Here is a 20,332-nt window from a genome sequence, read left to right on the forward strand (position 1 = left end):
TTCTTTAAGAAACGAGGCTTAAAGTATTAAACCCTAAACCTCAAAAAATCCCAGAAGCCCAAATGTTGATAATCTCCCTCTGTCTGTAAATTGTAGCAACATCAAAATGGCAGCAGCCATGAAAATCCTATTGTCCCAGCAGGGTAGCCGCAGGTGTTTGTGGTTGCCCAGCTCCTATTTCCGTAGATATTTTTGCTCTGAACCAAAACGACACCCAGATCCCTTAATAATCGAACCAGTCTCTTACCCAGTAAGATCTGAACATGAGAGCCAAGAAAATTCCCAAGAACAAGAACAACAGCAGCAACAACCTCCCAGAAGAAGAAGTCAGCAAGAACAAGGTTGGAGTCGGGAGGACTTCCGTTACATGAAGGACGCTCCTCCATCCATTTCAATAACCCCAGTGTCATACGCACCACGGGTTGCGCCGCTGCCGGAGGACAGGGCTCAAGGACGGGACGCACACAATGTTGATATGGAGAGAGAGAGGATGAGGATTGAGGCGCGGAGGAATCTGGGGAGAAGAGCTTTTAAGGTTGTGGAAGAGGAGGGAAAAGTGGTGCTGCCTTTTCCTAGATTAATCAAGCCTGTTAAGAAGGAAAAGAACCCTCTTTTTGACTTGAATGAGGCTATTAAGCAAGTCAAGGTCCTCTTTTCTCATCATTTTCGTAGATAATAATTTATTTACTAAGAGTTGCTAATTTGTGTAGTAAATTGTTGTTCAGGCTAATGCCAGGAATACTTTTGATGAGACTGTTGAAGCACATGTAAAATTGAGTATAGATAAATCTCGATCTGACCTGGTATGTTATATCATTTCTTCCTGTGTTGTCTTCTTTCTCTGCAATGGATTTCAATGTCTTTTCTTATACACATTGCAGATAGTTCGCGGCACCTTGGCTTTGCCTCACGGTGGTAAGAAGGTAGTTTCTTTTTCTTAAACTTATTCTGGACACGGGTCTCTGTTCATTTTAGTTTTTTGATCATACCTGACAACTGTTGCAATTGTTTAGACTCTCAGGGTGGCTGTCTTTGCTGAAGGTGCAGATGCAGATGAAGCAAGAGCCGCGGGAGCTGATATTGTTGGAGGTGTTGAACTTATTGATCAAATTGCAAGTAAGAGGACAATCCTGTTATTTCTATATGGTGCATTTTTTAGTGTTAATGATAAGAACAACTGAGAATTTTCACGGCTATAATGCCATCTCTACTATGCGAAATTTGAGAGGGTTTGAAAGTTTCTATGTCTAAGTTTCTTCTAGCGTGTCCCTTTTGGGTCCTTTCTTCCAGTTCGATTGGTTTCTATTTCTTATGTTTCATTGAATACTGTTATTCCTTTTGTACAAAACCAAGATGGAACCATCTCACCTCTCTCTCTCTCTCTATACTGAATCTCAATTCGAGATATATTTTCTGACTAACTAAATCTTGGAATTTACACAATGCAGAAGCTGGCAAGATTGACTTTGATCATTGTTTCACGACTCCACAATTTTTCCCTCGCATTGCTAAGGTCTTTACATCTGAATTGTTCTTGCAAATTATTTGATTGGTCAAAATTATGGCTTGTTTGTTTAAACAATTTTTTCCCTATTCACCAGCTGGGGAAGATTCTTAATCGTCAAGGTTTGATGCCTGATCTTAAAGTGAGTTTATCATCTTTCATGCATCATTTAATGCAACTATCATTTATTAATGATCACTGATTTGTGCCATTCTCTTATACACTTCAAATAATTTCTATTGTAGCAAGGTACTGTTGTCAGTGATGTTTCTAAAGCAGTAAAGAATGCAAAAAAGAATCAAATTAAGTTTAAAATGGACAAAACAGCAATTGTGCATGTGGGACTTGGAAAGGTACGCTTATCTTGCTCCAAGACAACTTCATTTTAAAGGTATGTTCTCAAAACTGAGTTTGGGAACCTGTTTCCCTTTTGATGTTGTTACAATGCCATTCTGCAGGTGAGTTTTACAGAAGAGTCTTTGCGCGAGAATGTAGGTGCATTTATGAATGCTCTTCTGCAAGCAAAGCCTGCAGGCTTAAAGAAGAGTAAGCAGCATTTGTTCTATTGTTGCGTGTCATTTTTTGTTTGTGGGGTAAAATGATCTTGGGTGCATTATGAAATTAGGTGAATGCTCAATGGAAATATGATACCTTATCATGTTAGCCAAGAAAATTCAGGATCTTGAAATTATAGGGAAGAGGTGAAGGCAGTTTTTGCAAAGCTGTAATCAACCATTCTGTAGCTGGTCTTTGCCAGCTAGATGGGTTTTTGCCTCAAGCAACCCTAGTTTCCCAAACATAGGAATCCCGTTCCTTTAGGAGAATTAGTTTCTTAATGACTAACATTTACATGTCTTAGGAGTGTGCTCAAATGATTGTAACAGTTATTTGACGGCAACATTCCCCTGTTTTTGTCTGCTCTTCTTTGTGTAAATAAAGAACAGTTATGGTGCTGCCTGTTGCCTATGGCCAATACATTTTTAAGTATTTTAACAAAAATATTTCTACTTTCTCACAGCTTCCAAATATGCTGGATACGTCAACTCTTTCCATATTTGCAGCACTGTAAGCGTATAAACCCTTTTCTAAGTTACTTTGGAGTACTTCTTGATTGATTTTGGACATGTGTGTATGTGATCTTTGTAGGTTTGAACATAAATTGTTTTTCGAACTTTAGATTTATTCCAACTGCCTGTGTTCATGAAGTATTGTTTCGTAGCTCTAAGTTCTGAAATCTGGAATGAAGAGAAAGTTAATCTTTCACATCAGATGTTTTGAAAAAAGCAGCTTAATTGGCACTTGCTTTTTATTGCACTAGACTAGAACATTGTATCTGTTCTCAAGGTTGCGGTTTTATTTGTTATTAGCATGTTCAATATAGGGGAAAGATGGGGGCCTGGAGGGGTATACACTTGTGTACAGATCAGAATTGTTTTTTTGAAGCCGGACAGCTTTTAGTTTGTGTCTCACAAAGGTTTGAATTTGTGAGCTATGGTTGTAGTTATGGGAACTAGGGTTGGTTAGAGGCCTGATTATGAAGAATTAGTGAGTAGGAACTTGAGGTTACCACAGCAAGAGAGAAATAGGAGGAAAAGCAAGAGCAAAGTTTCACTTGGGAAAAAGAAAAGAGAGAATATTCTAGGCTGCATCTCTCAAACTAAACCAAAATACTCATAATTTCCCTTTTTATTACTACATGGAATAGGCGGTGCTTTTACAGTTAACCCCTAGTAATTCTAAACTAATAGGAACTAGCAATCCAAATAGGAAAAGGAAAACTCAAATAATAAAAGACTTCTAATTGATATTCCAAATTCCTAATATACTATAATTTTTTAACAGTAGTAAGATTTCTAATTCAAAGTAAGAAAAATTCTTAAATTAGCCAAGTTTATGAGAAAAACTAGGATACACGGAATTAAAACTCTAATGTAGTAATTTAGAAACTTATTTCTCTTTGGATGCATCAACTATTGGTGTAGAGAGTAATGTTCTGAAGATCCTTTACCAGATATAGATTTAGCACGTTCACTGTCTTGTGAAATGAGAATCTTGTTTTTGTGCTTCTTGGACCAGCATTCTTCATTAAAGTTTTTACTTAAAAAAAGGCTTTGGCTAGTGCAAAAGGAATGGAATCGGAGGGCTTTTGAGCGGATGACCTCTCTAAATTGCTTTTGGTGTAGAGCAATAATAACACACACTGGCATCAAGTAAAAATACTCCCTCTGATCAGCAAAGAGTATCCTCTCCTTCACATTGTGTCCCAAAATATATGTTTATTATCAAAATTTCAAAGTATTAAATCTCCTTTCTCATTTGCCTCATTGAAAACTAAATTTCTAACACTTTTGTCTCCTAACTATTTGTAATTTCCGAGTAACAATGTTGAGGTTTCTCTAGAAACCCTAAGCTTTATTCTATTGTTCCAGTTTCAATTTTCTCCTGGTTTTAGCCTATATAGCTACAGTTATTTGCCTGTAGTATTGTTTTCTCTCTCCACACTACATCAAAAAAGTAAATATTCCTTGTGATTCACACATATAAGATCGAATCACAGACTAATGAAACAAAATAATATTGTGTTCTTAGTGTATTTAGTAGTGTGGTTGGATATGTAAAGTAAAACCCAAATAATGAGAAGTGCAAGCTGCTTTGCACAAAAACAATGAACAAAACAAGAAAAACCTTGGTGATGAGTTTATAAATAGGATAGGAGATAAATCTATTGTTAAATAGTGAACTAGGCTCGGCCAGTTGTTGATGATGAAGATCATACTGAGGCCACGAGCATGACTCCGAAGCATAAAGTAATAAGATTTGTACTTTTCATAGTTCGGACCTTTCATGGAACCAACCACATGACCAACCATGCGCTTGCTGGAACCATGCCACTAAAGGGGTCATCTTTAGTGTTGTGCTAGCTCACCTATTTACAAGTTCTTAACAAAACTAGTTCCTATTTACAAGTTCTTAACAAAACCATTTCTATATTGCTGAACTGCTATAACAATTGAATGCCGGTGTCCTCCAGTGATATAAACAGACATTTTGAGTGTTTTTTTATTGCATTGTAACTTGTTTGTGTATTTTTCTTGTTATATAAATAACCAAAGTGGTAAAATTTTTCACATTGATCACAACAACGTCAATAAGTTCGTGGTGAAACTAAACGTGTTTGTTTTTCACTAGCTTGCTTCAATTAGACAAATCTTGTTCCAACATCCTCCTATCCTGACAACTAGTTTGATTTTATTTGTGTTGTGATGAATATTTCGCCGTCATTTTCTCTCTCTCTATCCTAGGAACTAGCTGATTTGTCATGACTAGATGATTCTGCTCACATTCCTCCCTTTGATGGATTCTTTTCTGATGAATTCCAATTGGGATTTGATACTAGCGCCATTTATCTGAGTAGACTGTTCTAAATACTGGCTTGGTCATTGCACTTGGAGCTTATTTAGATGCTTGTATTTTGAAATCAGTGAATTTTCTTAGTACTCCACAATGCGGTCAAGTTTTTAAGTTACTGGCAATATCCATGTGAGGGGATAAGAGGAAGAGGGCCATGGAGATGTAGAATCTTCTTATTATACTACCAATGTGGAATGCAAGTCAGGAAAAACAAGGCAGTGGGCCTGTACAACTCTAGTACCATTTATAAGCTATGGGCCCCATCATCCAAAATACGTTTTGCTTCTGGGATTATTAGGCGTGAATGATATATTAGATAGCTTCCAGTGTGCTATCAGTTTCGAATACGGGTTGCAAGAATAATAATGTACTTGCAAGAACAATAATGTACTTCAATTATACGATGAGTTTGTTTTTTATTAATAGTTGTGTATATCTGCTCGCTCGCTCGCTTGTGTGTTTGGTGTTCTGTTCCACTGTTTGATTTCAATATTCTGGATGTCTGAGTGATAGATACATGCACTGTGTGCATATTTAGTATGTAAAATAAATACAGCCATACATGACACTGGTCTTTTCTTTTGGGCGTTTAGTTTTCTAACTAATTGAACCAATTTCCTTTGTTTCATGCAGATGGGGCAGGGATTCCCTGTTTCAATACAGTCATTATCCAAAGCTGTAGATTACTACAGCAAAGTGCACCTGAAGTGATCTGGTCCCAGCACAATTACAGCACTCAAACTTGTTGGTTTTTGTCAAGAAATTATTTGGTATAGAAAAGCTGATTTAGTTTCACATGCATTTCGTTCTAGAGGTTTTTTTTAAAAAAAATCGAAATCATTTTGTTGGTAGGCATAATTTTGAGTTTTTACAAACCAGACAGTTTCATCCGAAGTGCTGCGCTTGATGGAATAACCGGGAAGCTTTGCAATGACGGTCTGCAGTGAAATTGGCTGTGACGTTGGCTTTAGAATTGGTAATGGGAGAAAACATGGAGCAAGCTCTAGCGAGATTAAAAGATAGGCTGGTGGGTTTAATTTCGAGTCTTGAGTAATTTCTCAAATGGGTTCTGAAAACTGAATGCAATGAATTAATTTAAGACTAAGAGTCTTGCCTTTTCTCTAAGCTTATCAATTTGTTTTCCGAATCTAGTTTTCATTTATTTTTAAAATATCTTTGAAGGATGGCCAGAATGTAATTTCATGGCCATGGGGATCAAATCTCTCAAAAGAAAATATGGAGCAGAGGATTACAATTACATGACATATAAAGCAATGTCTCGATCTCTGAAGGGAGCTGAGAGTTTTGGGAAATAGCATGCTTAGCCCTTTATCAAACATGGGTCGGATAAATTTTGATTTTTTTTATTTAGAATTAATTTTTTTTGTGTGTGTTTTTGAATTGTTTTAACTCGTTTATATTAAAAATATATTTTAAAAAAAATATTATTTTAATATATTTTAAAATAAAAAATATTTTAAAAAACAACTCTCATTATATAACTATCCTAATAAATTACAAGTGTTTTTCTTCAAATCATTAACAATTATTTTCTCACAAGTTAATGATGTATAATTTTTATTCTTTGCATCAAATTAATCTTGTGAAATAAATAAATAAATAATTATATTGTAGATTATCAACTCGCGAGGAAATGATTTTCGATGAGAATTGGGTTCATATTTATCAGTTATATTATTAATTATTAAGATCGAGCGTTGCTATTTTCCTATAACCTTTTCGACCTTTTCTAGTTTTCAATTATTATTATATATATTTTTTATCTTATCGTGCTATTTTAAGAAATGACCCATTAAATTGTTGCTTGTATTTTGCCTAAGCCTAACTTCTTCAAAGCTTTCAGACCTTCGACTAGCCTCAGTGCCATTATAATATTCCAGTAAAGTAGCTGCAATATTTTCCAAATATTAATTAACTCTTAGTCTGTAATAAAAAATAAAGTCCCCGAGTGTCAGATGTCCCTTTTAATTAAATAGAGGTTAACTTGGTTATACAATATATGGATCGATAGATACTATATGAGTTAAATATAGGTAACAATAGCAAGACATGTGATCTGAATGATCTGGAATATAGTTATAGAATTTAGCCCCATCTATAATATAGTTCAAATCTTAGATTAGAGGGTCAAATTTGGTTTACATGTGTCAAGTTTTTTTAAAGAAAAAATTAATATTAAAATAATACTATTTTAAATTTTAAATAAAATCAAATGAGATTTTATATTGGTTTTAACATAGTTAACCAGATCTGGTTGGATCTATTCCCTACTCAGTTCAATATAAAACCTAACTCGAGTTAAGTCTAGAGTCTATAATTATTAAATTAAACTAATGAATTAGAAAAAGTTTTATAATCGTGATTTAAATGAGGTTTTTTTATTATTATTGAAAATGGAATGGCACTTTATGATTTAAAAAAAAAAAAACATTTTAAAAAATAAATTAAGTTACATTTTTTAGACATTAAAGCTTATCTTAGAAAAACAATTTTCTACACTCAATTTTCTAGGAATGGTGTCACTTATTTTTTATTTCTTGCAAATATATCAATTTAAACATAAATTAAAAATCACAATTACAAAAAAAAAAAACATTTTTTTTACTGTGTGCACACTATTTCCCTTCTCTAAAAACCACTACGAATAACACTGTTTGTTTATTTTATAATGAGTTATTTTTTATTTTTATCTCCAAACTTTATTTTTTTATTATTTTATCATCACACTTAATGTTTTGCATCAATTTATGTGTTAGGAGTACTTAATCAATGAACTATCATTAATTTTATAAAATAAAGTTTTATTTTATTGCTGGAACATAAATGAAAGAACAATGACCCGCATTAAGAAAAAATAAACAAACATTTTAGTTTTTACCATTTAAGAGACATGAAATTTTAGTTTAGTCCCTAAAGCTTCAACTTTGTACACATCTAATCCCTGTTGTCTTAGAATTTTATTTTTGAATCCTAAACTTTATTTTATTTATATTCCAGTTCTTGAATGTCAAGAGAGAAAGTTACAAGAGAGAAAAACAAGAAAAAAAAATGTTCAATCAACTATATTCCAATCATAAATTTTTTTTTAAAAATACATATTTTTGCTTTAAAAACTCATACTCTAATTTTGTGATTATATGATTAGATAATAAACCAGTGAATGACAAATCATCTGCATAGATAAAAAACGCGTTGAATGTTATAATAATAATAAAAAGGATAATGAGTAACACAAGCCTAAGTCTTTATTTTTAAGCTATGTGTAGTATTTTCTGGCATGTTTTTTATACTACTCATCATCTTTAACTTTTTTAATTTAATTATTTAAAAATTAAATTAAATTAATGAGATAATATTCACAAATTGTCTGATTATGCCATCATTTTATCCAACATTATAACTTTTATGATAATATTAATAATTATTTTATAAAATTATACATTAATTTAATTCACATAACTTTTTTAAAAACTTGTTACTAGGACTAAGATATTTATTTTATTATCAATTATTTATATAATTTTTTTGAATTAATTATTCTTTTTTTTATACTTTCACAAAACATCAATGTATGATTTTTTGTTCTATAAAATTATGATAAAAATTTAGATTTAATAAAAAAAAATCACGTTTTCATTCCAAAAAATGAAATATACAAAAAAAAAACTGAAAAATATATTTTTTACCTAAAAACATGGATCATAAAATTGCTATAAACATTTATCACCGGACGACATAAATCATAGAATTGTTATAAATATTTATTTTAATCACTATAAAATTATATACACCAGTAAAATATCTATGATAGTTCAGGAAAAGATTTAATTTCGAAATCCGAGAAGATTGAAATGTTCATCCACCAGGCTCAAAAAGACAAAAAAAAAGAAAAAAAGAAAAAAAGAAAAAAGAAAAAAGAAAAAAGAAAAAAGAAAAAGAGATATGTACTGTAAAGTAATAGTCAGTAGTCGGTGTATTGTCCGCGCCACAGACAAGGCAATGGTTCTCTTTCCACAGGCAACACAGTAGAAAGAAAACGGCTCAAACTCCAAAGCTTTCCAAAGAAAGTACTCCACGCAATAAATTTCCCTCCCTAGCTGGTATCAGTTTCTACTTCTAGGGTTAGGGTCTGGAAATGGAAACAGAGAATGGTGAGTATGGAAGGCAAGAACGCATTGCTCTGGTGGCCATTGTGGTGGTGGCTTCACTGACAGTGGCTTCCCTGCTGGTTGCATTTAGTTATTATTGCTATATACGTAACAAGCTCTCCAAACGCCTTAAAAACCACAGTAGTAAGTCCCCTTTTGTTTTCTCTTCTGAAAACCAACTCTCGCTCTTTGTAAAATTTGCGGCCTCTGTTTGGCTGCTGGAAAATGAAAAGAATTAGAGAAGATTTTTTTTTCTTCTGATTTGTTAAAGAAACGCTGGCATTGTTTTGATACTTTTATGTATTTGTACTTGGCTTCCTAATTTATGCTTGCAGTTAGCATTGCTATTTATTTGTGTGAGGATTCATCTTATTTTCATAAGCATCCAGATTTTCCCATTTTGGGTTAATTTATTTATTGTAATAACATAAATGTACATTTGTCCATTTTCTTTCAAGGGGAAGGGTATGAGGACAAAGGTTGCTTTACAGATCTCGAAGTTGTTGCCGGGAAAGGCCTTAACGTGTTCACATTTAAGCAATTGCATTCAGCTACTGGTGGTTTCAGCAAGTCGAATGTGGTTGGGCATGGTGGGTTTGGATTAGTGTATCGTGGAGTCCTTAGCGATGGAAGGAAAGTTGCAATTAAGTTAATGGACCAAGCAGGGAAGCAGGGGGAAGATGAATTTAAAGTGGAGGTTTGATTTTGATATGTTTATTTTCTGCCATGTTTGCCACCAAGAAGTACGAGGGAGGAGAATTTTTCTAGTTTGGTTGCGAATCCCTTAGAAAAACAGAAAATGAATTTCATCCGAATAATTTTGCAGGGTCTGGTTTAGTTCACCTCTTTATTGTCTTTCACACAGAGGACATTTATCCACACACTCACAAACACAAGCAAATGGGGGAAATATTTAGTAAAATTTATGCATCACGTATTATCCCCGCAAGTGCACATGCACATGCGCAGAGAGCCTCAAGTTTCTTTTCTTTTTCTTCCTTTTTTCACACACTTAGCTTAATTGATCTTTAATCTCCAGGTTCTAGTAAATAGCTTATTCATTGGCTGTTGATTTTTATTTCTAGGTGGAATTGCTGAGCCACCTGCATTCTCCTTATCTGCTGGCATTGCTTGGGTATTGTTCAGGTGACAATCATAAAGTGCTGGTGTATGAGTTCATGCCAAATGGTGGTCTGCAAGAACATTTGCATCGTATCACTAGTAAGTTGTCTTAATTTCTATTTGCGGTTGTTTAAACATTTCTTAAATGGATGATAGAAACGTTTGCTAGAGGTGAGGCATATAAAAGATATATAAGTTCTATCAGAAACAACAAGAAATAAAGACAACGCCAGCCAGTAATTCTTGTTATATGCCACAAGGTTTTGGATTACAGCTTTTGAATTTTGATATATTTTTATTGATCCCACCATCCACTTCCTGCCATTATTAGGAAAGCTTAAAGTAGAGGGCAAACAGGGTTAACGTACGGTAGCAGAAAAAAGGCTAGCCTAAGTAAGTGTCTAACTTATATGATTAGTTCTATTGAAGAAAAGTGACTTCTTATAAGAACAAGATTCTTCTTTTATATTATTTGGTGGCGACGCTGCAGTTGAGAGTTTTACATCTGATCTAATTTAGGTATGTCTTTGTGCAGCAGGAATGTTAGTCACTTTAGGGCCACATTTGGGACCAAACCCTGACCAAAGGCTTCAAAAATATTTTAGTGACATGTTTTTTATGTCATATGTACCGTATAAATACTTTGAAATATCTACTATTATGCTACGAAAAGACAAAATATTCTGTATGTGTATGTGTATGTAAATGTGAAAACATGTAATCTTATCTATAGTTCTTGAGCTAAATAAATTCCTATGTAAAAAGGCTTTAACTATATTTTTTATATAATTTTGTTCCCCTTGTTCTGCTAGTATTGGTTGACTACCATGCATATGCGAGCAATACTAAAACTTAAGAGCTATCTATCATCAAGGTACATGCACATTGTTTGGGACAAGTATGTTTTTGATTGCTCATATTCAACTTGGTCAATGGAGATCATCTACGAGCCTGGGCTTCACATTGGCTCTAGCAAAGCCCCTCCATGCTCTCATGATTGAATTCAAGCTGTCGGATTAGCTATAGCATAGCTGGTAAATTCACTTGATGTCGTAAGAAGCAACTAGAGATTGAATTCTGTTTACATCAAGGATGAGGGGATGGCGGGAGGACAACTGCCCTTGTTTTGTAGGCTAAGGCCCATCAGATACCCCAATGACAAAAGAACAGATTAAGATCAAATCAGGATCATCCACTGTGTTTGAGTTATCAATGCCTTGCATTCTTATTGTTCAAACTTCCTTAATGTGGGTGCAACGTAAGGCTGATTTTTCTGTTAATGTCGGACTCACTCTTCTAGATTATATATAAAATGCTTTTAGGAAAGTTAAAGAAAAGGAACTTTAAACCAGCTAAAAAAAAGTTATGCGTGATAAACCTAAGAAGTTTCTGTTGTCTGAATTTCCTGTAAAAAGGCCTTCTGCTGAAGACTTACATAAGGATTATGTTGGTTGAACATGCAGGTTCCAATACTGTTTCCATAAGTTTGGACTGGGAAACACGTTTGAGAATTGCCCTCGAAGCTGCTAAGGGTTTGGAATATCTCCATGAGCATGTTAATCCTCCAGTGATTCATAGAGATTTTAAAAGCAGCAACATCCTCCTGGACAGAAATTTACACGCCAAAGTTTCTGATTTTGGATTGGCCAAGCTTGGACCTGACAAAGCTGGTGGACATGTTTCTACTAGAGTGCTGGGCACCCAGGGATATATCGCCCCTGAGTATGATTTAATTACACCCTTAACATTTTCTCTACGTAAACGCATTGCTTATCTATCTATTGTTCTTTGAAGCAAAGGCTAAACTGTATTACAGTTCCACTAATTCAGTCCTTTTATTTTCGCCCACATCAACCAAGAAATAACTCATTCAGATGGTATTTTTATTTTATATGGTGCTGCATAGGTACGCATTAACTGGCCATTTGACAACAAAATCAGATGTCTACAGTTATGGGGTTGTTCTCTTGGAATTGCTTACTGGCAGAGTTCCAGTCGATATTAAGAGACCTGCTGGGGAAGGAGTTCTGGTATCTTGGGTGGGAATCTTATCTCTCCTTTACATTTAACTAGGGTGTAGTTACAGTAAAACAAATACTTGATCACATGATGATAAAGTGCTCGATCCTATTTATTTGAGATCAGATCTGTTTTGTACATGTATTTTAACTGTTTAACACATTCACCTGATCTGCTCGCATGCATGAAAGGCACTGCCACGGTTGACAGATAGAGAGAAGGTTGTGGAAATTATGGATCCGGCATTGGAGGGCCAGTATTCAATGAAAGAGGTTATTCAGGTGGCAGCAATTGCTGCAATGTGTGTGCAACCAGAGGCAGATTACAGACCGTTGATGGCAGATGTTGTGCAGTCACTTGTACCACTGGTAAAAACGCAGCGGTCAACTTCAAAGGTAGGAAGCTGCTCGAATATCCATGCAGACCGGTGTCACACGCCGCAAGACTTGGTAGAGAAAACATGAAGCTGGTTAAAAGCAACCATAATTAATGTTCTACAAGAACTTAGATTTGGTGTCCATTTAGGACATTATGTTGTCTTTGGTTTGTCACGTTAGAGGAGCTAGATTAGTTTGGATCTGTGGTCGGCGGCATTTGAGATGCTGATTCTCTCGCTTTGAAATACTGTGTTAAAAATGTTTCTCCAATATTTTGATCTCCGACCACCCTCGTAGTATGATTTGGAATTTGCAGAGTTTAATTAGTGCCTAGTTGTTCTTTCTCTGTCTGTTATCTTTTGCCATCCTGATGTACGAAGAGTTCGTATAAAAAGCTAATCTGTAACTCATTTTCCCCCTTATGTAATGTAATTATGGTTGCAGATTACATTAATTATGGTTGCTTTTAACCAGCTTCATGTTTTCTCTACCAAGTCTTGCGGCGTTTTGCCTTGAAAACTCTTCATTTCAGGAATTTTTTCAGCAGTTACACTTTATGAGATTAACGAAAGTAAAAAACTACATCTCTCACATACTACTATTCAGTGAGGTATCCTTTCAGATAACGTAAAGATTATTTTGCCTTTACAGCTTGAGATTAGTGGGCAAGATGGTCTTTTCACTTGGATTCATTTGCCATTGTTAAATTTACCCGGGAAAAGACGTCTTTTTACATTTTTGTTGCATAAAATATGACTTGATTACCCTTTAAAGTATAATTACTCCACGTTGGAAATTTTTTTGACCGCTCTGGTATAACGTTAAGCTTTGTGATTTTATTTTTTTTATTAATTTATTTTAATTCCATCACTTATATTTTTTTTATATTTTTTATTAGCTAATCCTGATCTTAAAACTTGAGTTATATCAGTTTTGAGTTATATATTTAATATGTTCACTTAGAATTACTCAGGTTTTTTTTTAATTTGTTTTTCAAGTTTAATTAGCTAGAATTTTAGCTTTGTTGTCTTGTCATTAATTATTTTTTTTATTATCTAATTAAGTTATACTATTTTTTTTTTTACATGTCTATGCTCTAAATTTTTTTTTTTTTTACTTCTGTAAAACATTTTTTTTTTCACCCCGAGCATTTTCTCTTTACGCTAATAAGAAATTGTACCCACAAATCTCGTAACAACTATCATTCGATCCTGTTTTCTCCAGTTTTGAGTAGACGCCATCCAATTGTTCCTTTTTTTTTTTTCCCCACCTCATCATTTCTGGAGATATTCCCTCGTCTCTCTCTCCTCTCAAAATTATAGGAAAAACATGTTGGAGGTCGCTTGAAAATTTTAAAGTTCAATTAAAACCTAATTTTAAGAAATTAAATTTAAATTTATAGTTAAATAAATTAAAAGAATAAAGACAAAAAAAATTTATGGTTACTATTCAAAACAATTAAAGTTTCAATTTATGCATTATTGATCACCGAAGTTTTAAAATTTTATTTTTTGATCGTGAACTTTATTTTTTTAAGTTTTAGTCCATTATTGTTGAGAGAATATAGAGTATCTAGAAATGGAACAAAAGAGAAAGAGGTCGGTCATGTAGATCTCAGTTATGAAAAAAATTGATTTTGATTTCAATGTGTTGTTGTCCATAGAAAAGTTTATTGAAGGTGATTTGAATTTTTCATCTTTTTAGAAAAAGTAAATTGAGGCTTAAAAAAGTATTTTTGATCCGGTTTAATTGAGTTCTTAGACCAATTGAGGGTTTTTATTGTTACAAATGGGTTTAACGAGGTCTTTATGATTTGTTTTTAGATTTTTACATGTGACAACAAGTTGAAAAATGAGTTTTTGAGGTCTAAATACTTGGGCCCTGTTTATTTGCTGGAAAGTAGTTTCATTTTGGAAAGTGAATTCCGGGGAAAGTGAATTCCGGGAAAGTATTTTCCGATGTTTGGTAGTGTAATGAAAAATAAGTTGGAAAACACTTTCTAGTATTTGGTTATGTCATGGAAAATGAGCTGAAAAGTAACTTATTAATGTTTTATTTTTCTCAAGTTTATTAAAATAATGAGGAACAAATCTTACAAATTAAAAAGTTGAATGAGAATGAAATTGAAAAAAAAAATATAATTTCATAAATTATCTCAAATAAAATAAATAATAATCAAAATAATAGAGATCAAATTTAAAAAATTAAAAAAAGATGAAAGATGAAGAAATTAAAATAATAATAATTAACATTTCATAAATTATTTCAAATAAAATAAGTAACAATCAAAAGAATGAGGACCAAATTTGATAGATAAAAAATTTCAATAAAAAAATGAAAAGGAAAAAGTAAATAACAATTATAAAAATAAGAACCAAAATTAATATAAAAATTAAATTTTAAGAGATGAAATTGAAAAATAAATATTCAAAACAAATTATATATATCAATCAAAAGTTTGAGGATCAAATTTGATATAATCAGCAAATAATGACATTTCTAAATTTTTCACAATTTCCGGAAAGTGTTTTCCGCCCAAATTATCCAGGAAAACACTTTCATGAAAACCAAGCTAATTTTCTTTTGACTGGAAAGTGTTTTCTGTTGACCAACTTTTCTAATAGCAAATAAACACAGGAAAGTTTGGAAAGTGGTTTCTCGGAAACTACTTTCCAGAAAACAAACACAGCCAAAAGAAAAAACACTTTCCTGAAAACCAAACCAAATTTTTCTTTGACTGGAAAGTGTTTTCCGTTGACCAACTTTTCTAATGGCAAACAAACACAAGAAAGTTTAGAAAGTGGTTTCTCGAAAACTACTTTTCGAAAAACAAACATGGTCTTGAACACCAATTTTCAAACACCTATGACGGTTGAATTTTAAATCAGCAAACAACACGTTGTTCATCTTATTAAAAAAAAATTAGAGTATATGATGCATGACGTGTTGATTTAAAACGAAAGTCTTTTCAATTATTTTTAAAATTAAAATTACATCATTTTAATTTTTTAAAATCAAATCAGATTTTAATTCCATCACAAAGATAAGTTTTTAAATTAACTCTTACTCAATTGAAATCCACCATGAACATAAGCCAAATTAATAAATCACGCCGGACACATAATTATTAGAATGATGATAACCATTGCCTCGTAGCGTAAAGCAGATAATAACATTTTCATTCCATTAAGAACAATAAAAAAGGAAGAAGTGGTGATTATTAGGGCTGGACGAATTGAAAAATACCATTATGACCTGTTCAGCTAGTTAATTAATTAATGGGTAAAACAGAAGATTGGGGGATAATTATTATTATAATCCCTAATTGATAGCTAAAATTTATTTTTCAGTTTATATACTTCTATATATACATACATATGTATCTTTTTCGCCATTCCTAAAGAAATAAACAGAAAAAACTCTTGTGGGTATCATCTCAAGCTACATTTTTAACTCGAGAAGGTGCTCGAGCAATATAGTATAGCATATGAAGTTGTGCTATATATCTCGTTGCCCCGGCACCATTCGGAAGGTAAAATGCATGCAAAATGACTTCCAAAGACGGTGCTGCGCGCGGCAATTCTAGGGTAAAATGCAAAGTCACTTCCAAATATGCTGTTGCATTGCATGCACGATGATCTTGATCGGTGTCTGTCATACAGTCATCTGGTTTTTATCATAGGATTTTAAGTGAATGAAAAACGAGATGCATGCATGAATATCATTTGCTACACATACAAGACCATCATCAACACCATAAGAGTACTCCATGTAATGTAACAACATGCACGGAAGTCCCATCGCATTTTAATCATCATCATGTTGTATTGATGCCTTGAGCAGTTTGGGTGGGATCTGCATTTAATTAGTTCTTGTTCTTGTTGCTGGCAAATGTCAACCTGTTATGTCCTTAGCGTTGCGGGAGAGGGTTTTCGTAGGCATTTTCTCCTTGATTATGTTTAATTACTTGCTTGTTTCTATGCTCCAATTAATTCGCCTTTGAAATATTCCCCCCCTCCAACAAGATTTCCATCTCTTATAAATATATAAATATTTGTGTATTCTGAAAAGTCTACGTACAGGAATAAAAGCGGTGATGGCGTTCCATTTTCAAAGCCGCTATATTCTGACTTCTCGTATCTTGTTAAGTAATTGATGAATAGACGGATGTGTATTTATTAATGTTATTTCGCGAGAAAAATACGTGCCTAAGGGTATTTTATTTAATAATTTAAATTTGTAAGTTGAGATAATTTTTTGATATAGTATTAAAGTCTTGATGACCAAGTAGTTATAAGTTTGAATCTTATCATTTTTATTTATTTAATAAAAATTAAACTCAAGATAATATAAATTTATACAAATTTAAAGTTTAAAGAGGACAAATAAATTTAAGGGTGTGTATTAAAAAATAATATAAATTATTTCTTGAGATATTAACTATTTTAAATTTTTATATTAAAATGATTTTTCAAGAAGAAAGAGAAAAAAATCCTTTGGTTTTTTTGTTTTTATTGTTGTTTTGTAAGGATCTCTTTGCTTTTCTCCTTTCTCTACCTAGAGTTTTTGTTGACTGCATAACAACAAAACGCGGTTAGGCAGAAAAGGAGGAAACTCTCAATGTCCTTTGTTTTTCTCGGTGATATCTTAACCTAAAGCTTTTCTTCGAGGCATAGTGGAGGAAGAAGTCAACCACTCGTTAATTGCTCTTTACATCAAGTAGTGATCAACGACCTTATCATGAGCATATGCAGGGATCTTTCGATGGTTGACATACGGATTGATTGCAAGCATATTTCTCCATGCAAAAAGTGCTAAAGCACGCGTTCGGGCAGCAAAGTTGGAAATCTAGATAACGTTTTCACACCAGGCTTTAATTTTCCCAGGACGTGTGGATGTATTTCTGCATGGATGTGTATAATATGTGCTGTGAGGAACAAGTGCTTAAAGAGTTATATTATCATCAATATCACTCAAATAATGGTGTTTATGAGAGAAGTCAACGATTCCATCTCATGGGTCCAAGCAAAAAACTCACATTTTCTACTAGTCGGTGTGTATGATGGTTACATATATGGGTTAATTAGGAATTAATGTCCTAAATTATAGAAAATTGTATTTCTTTTTCCTTGTGACTCTGTCTGTGTGTATATTTTTCTACCTGTTCACGCATTTTACTGCTGTCTATATAAGGAACTCTCCAGTCATCATATGCTCACACCCCATTTTAGTAACATAAGCCTAGCTAGCTTGTTAACTAATCTCAGTTACAAGTAAGCAAGCTCTATTCGCTCGTCATGGGCTCTACTAAATTCTTTGTTACACTCTGTGTTGTACCGCTCCTAGCATCCTCCTTTTGCAGCGCACAGCTTTCTGCCACCTTTTATGCTTCGACATGCCCTAATCTTCAAACCATAGTGCGTAATGCAATGACGGGGGCTGTCAATGGCCAGCCTCGGCTTGCCGCCTCTATCCTCCGCTTGTTCTTCCACGACTGCTTTGTGAATGTGTGACATCTCTCCTTTTAATATCTTTCTTCCCCACCTTAATTGTTTAGCTTTCTTGGTTTGAGATTAATTAATTAATTCCCACCAAGAGTAAAAATGGGATTAAATGTTCAATGAGCTGCTCTCTAGCTAGTCTTCGAGCTTGCTTATATATATATATATATATATATATTAACTTTTTAAAATAATTTTCTTTAATTATTTCGTGTTGTTGCAGGGATGCGACGGATCTATACTACTGGATGACACTGCCACTTTCACGGGTGAAAAGAATGCGAATCCCAACAGGAATTCAGCTAGAGGTTTTGAAGTGATTGACACCATTAAAACTCGGGTAGAAGCGGCTTGCAATGCCACAGTTTCCTGCGCAGATATCCTTGCACTTGCAGCCCGAGATGGAGTTGTACTGGTTAGTTTTTTTTTATCAAATTTTCTGTTTTCTATCTAGCAATACTACTCCTTTTTCTTTTTTCTTTTCTTTTTTTGGGGTTTTGAGCTATCAAAGTTCAATTCTCAACACCGATTAATTAAAGAAAGTGAACTGTATACACAAATTCGTTCTCGGTTGACTATATACACAAATGCATGCACGCAGCGAGGAGGACCATCATGGACAGTACCACTTGGCCGGAGAGATGCAAGAACAGCTAGCCAGAGTGCAGCCAACAGCCAAATCCCATCACCCGCGTCTAGCCTTGCGACCCTAATCTCCATGTTTTCTGCCAAAGGCTTGAGTGCTGGTGACATGACTGCGCTCTCTGGGGGTCACACAATTGGCTTTGCCAGATGCACCACATTTCGTAACCGCATATACAATGACACCAACATTGATGCCAGCTTTGCCACTACTAGAAGGGCTAGTTGCCCTGCTTCTGGTGGTGACGCCACTTTGGCTCCACTCGATGGCACTCAAACCAGATTTGATAACAATTATTACACCAATCTTGTGGCCCGCCGTGGCTTGCTTCATTCAGACCAGGAGCTCTTCAACGGAGGTTCTCAAGATGCACTTGTCAGGACTTACAGCACAAACGGCGCTACCTTTGCTAGAGATTTTGCTGCTGCCATGGTGAAGATGGGGAATATCAGCCCCCTTACAGGGAGGAATGGAGAGATAAGAAGGAATTGCAGGGTGGTGAATTGATTCTATCTACGTTGTTTAATTTTGTTGAGATAATTATGTTGTGAGTTTGAATAATTTGTTCGCATTATTGAAGTGAAGATCTCTAGCCAAGTCCATGATGTTGAAATCCTCTCCCGGGCATGGTTCTGATGATCGTAAACCTCAAAAGCTTTTGTACTCACAATCCATCAATGAAAATCAAGTACTATAATGTACTTTGGTAAATGAGACCTAATCAAATCCATGAGAAACTTGAACAGTTCAACGTAAGAGATTTTTCATTTTTTTTTTAAAAAACACCATTTTAGTTTTTTTTTTAATGAAAAAATGAGCCTTTTTATTAAAAAAACAAAATAATATTTTTCATACAATAAATTCATATCTTATATAGACTTATACCGTTATACGTTAGGTAAAGGGTCCGATAACTATTGGAGGAAAGCTAAAGGCTCCCAATACCTGCAAGACAGCAAAGCTATTAAGGGGGTTTATTGGAGTCACAGCATTTATTTTTTAAAATATTTTTTTATTTAAAATTACATTAAAATGATTTTTTTTATTTTTAAAAAAATATTTTTAACATTCATAAATTAATATGGTATAAAAATATTAATTTAAAACTAAAAATTAAAAAAAAATTAAACCTTTTTTTAAATATTTTAAAAATACAAAAACAAATAAACCCTCTAAAAGTTCTCTAGTTATGAACTTGCAAGATACGATCACCTAAACTAAAACTGTTTATTATATGCAATCACGTGACACTTTAATTTTTTTTAATTTAATGTGGGTGTCCGGATCAGCTTGCATGTACCTCGACTAATCCTACAGGTCCTGAAATTAACGACCATGTAAGCCTTCAATGACCATCATATAAGCAACCACAAGGCTCGAACCTGAAATTACAGAAGAAGAAAACCTCTTAATCCCAAACACTTTACATGACACTTTAATTTAATATTACTGTTTGATATTCTCATTTCTTTCTCCTTTTAGATATTAGGTCTAGGCTGGGCAACCTTCCTAGGCTAACAGCTTCTTGTCGTAATAAATGATGTCTTTGAAATCTTGCCTTCAAATTTTGAAAATCACGCTACTAT

General features: G+C 33.7%; 3 protein-coding genes across 8 annotated transcripts; all 3 read left to right on the plus strand.

The window, feature by feature from the left end:
• LOC7466300 (uncharacterized) lies at positions 1-6,062 on the plus strand. 6 transcript variants are annotated; one of them, XR_002977927.2, is made up of 11 exons: positions 3-646; positions 726-803; positions 882-923; positions 1,014-1,116; positions 1,449-1,513; positions 1,602-1,646; positions 1,750-1,857; positions 1,963-2,050; positions 2,523-2,569; positions 5,549-5,685; positions 5,768-6,062. XR_002977927.2 is itself a non-coding variant. In XM_024585856.2 (11 exons), the coding sequence occupies exons 1-10, from the start codon at positions 107-109 to the stop codon at positions 5,624-5,626; spliced, it is 1,194 nt and encodes a 397-aa protein (XP_024441624.1). In that variant the 5' UTR covers positions 3-106; the 3' UTR covers positions 5,627-5,659; positions 5,768-6,062. The 6 variants fall into 6 exon arrangements, 3 of the variants coding, with proteins under 3 accessions (XP_024441625.1, XP_024441624.1, XP_024441623.1); XR_002977928.2 differs by having other exon boundaries at positions 5,795-6,062; XR_002977929.2 differs by having other exon boundaries at positions 5,799-6,062.
• A 2,844-nt stretch (positions 6,063-8,906) lies between these two features.
• On the plus strand, positions 8,907-12,925 carry LOC7466301 (probable serine/threonine-protein kinase PBL7). The gene is made up of 6 exons (XM_002320380.4): positions 8,907-9,228; positions 9,543-9,781; positions 10,170-10,305; positions 11,670-11,928; positions 12,113-12,245; positions 12,417-12,925. The coding sequence occupies exons 1-6, from the start codon at positions 9,072-9,074 to the stop codon at positions 12,687-12,689; spliced, it is 1,197 nt and encodes a 398-aa protein (XP_002320416.2). The 5' UTR covers positions 8,907-9,071; the 3' UTR covers positions 12,690-12,925.
• A 4,880-nt stretch (positions 12,926-17,805) lies between these two features.
• LOC7466302 (peroxidase P7) lies at positions 17,806-19,457 on the plus strand. Its single transcript, XM_002320381.4, has 3 exons — positions 17,806-18,109; positions 18,327-18,518; positions 18,705-19,457. The coding sequence occupies exons 1-3, from the start codon at positions 17,900-17,902 to the stop codon at positions 19,251-19,253; spliced, it is 951 nt and encodes a 316-aa protein (XP_002320417.1). The 5' UTR covers positions 17,806-17,899; the 3' UTR covers positions 19,254-19,457.
• The last annotated feature ends 875 nt before the right edge of the window (positions 19,458-20,332 follow it).

Source organism: Populus trichocarpa, chromosome 14 (assembly GCF_000002775.5).
Source record: "Populus trichocarpa isolate Nisqually-1 chromosome 14, P.trichocarpa_v4.1, whole genome shotgun sequence".
Taxonomy (NCBI): domain Eukaryota; kingdom Viridiplantae; phylum Streptophyta; class Magnoliopsida; order Malpighiales; family Salicaceae; genus Populus; species Populus trichocarpa.

Bases quoted from the DNA above. Each gene is read 5' to 3' on its own strand.
- LOC7466301 (XM_002320380.4), top strand. From the start codon at position 9,072: ATGGAAACAGAGAATGGTGAGTATGGAAGGCAAGAACGCATTGCTCTG. The intron at 9,782-10,169 runs GTTTGATTTTGA...TTTTATTTCTAG, and splicing joins AAGATGAATTTAAAGTGGAG to GTGGAATTGCTGAGCCACCT. The intron at 11,929-12,112 runs GTATGATTTAAT...GGTGCTGCATAG, and splicing joins CAGGGATATATCGCCCCTGA to GTACGCATTAACTGGCCATT.
- LOC7466300 (XM_024585855.2), top strand. From the start codon at position 107: ATGGCAGCAGCCATGAAAATCCTATTGTCCCAGCAGGGTAGCCGCAGG. The intron at 647-725 runs GTCCTCTTTTCT...ATTGTTGTTCAG, and splicing joins AGGCTATTAAGCAAGTCAAG to GCTAATGCCAGGAATACTTT. The intron at 924-1,013 runs GTAGTTTCTTTT...GCAATTGTTTAG, and splicing joins TGCCTCACGGTGGTAAGAAG to ACTCTCAGGGTGGCTGTCTT.
- LOC7466302 (XM_002320381.4), top strand. From the start codon at position 17,900: ATGGGCTCTACTAAATTCTTTGTTACACTCTGTGTTGTACCGCTCCTA. The intron at 18,110-18,326 runs GTGTGACATCTC...GTGTTGTTGCAG, and splicing joins TCCACGACTGCTTTGTGAAT to GGATGCGACGGATCTATACT. The intron at 18,519-18,704 runs GTTAGTTTTTTT...GCATGCACGCAG, and splicing joins CCCGAGATGGAGTTGTACTG to CGAGGAGGACCATCATGGAC.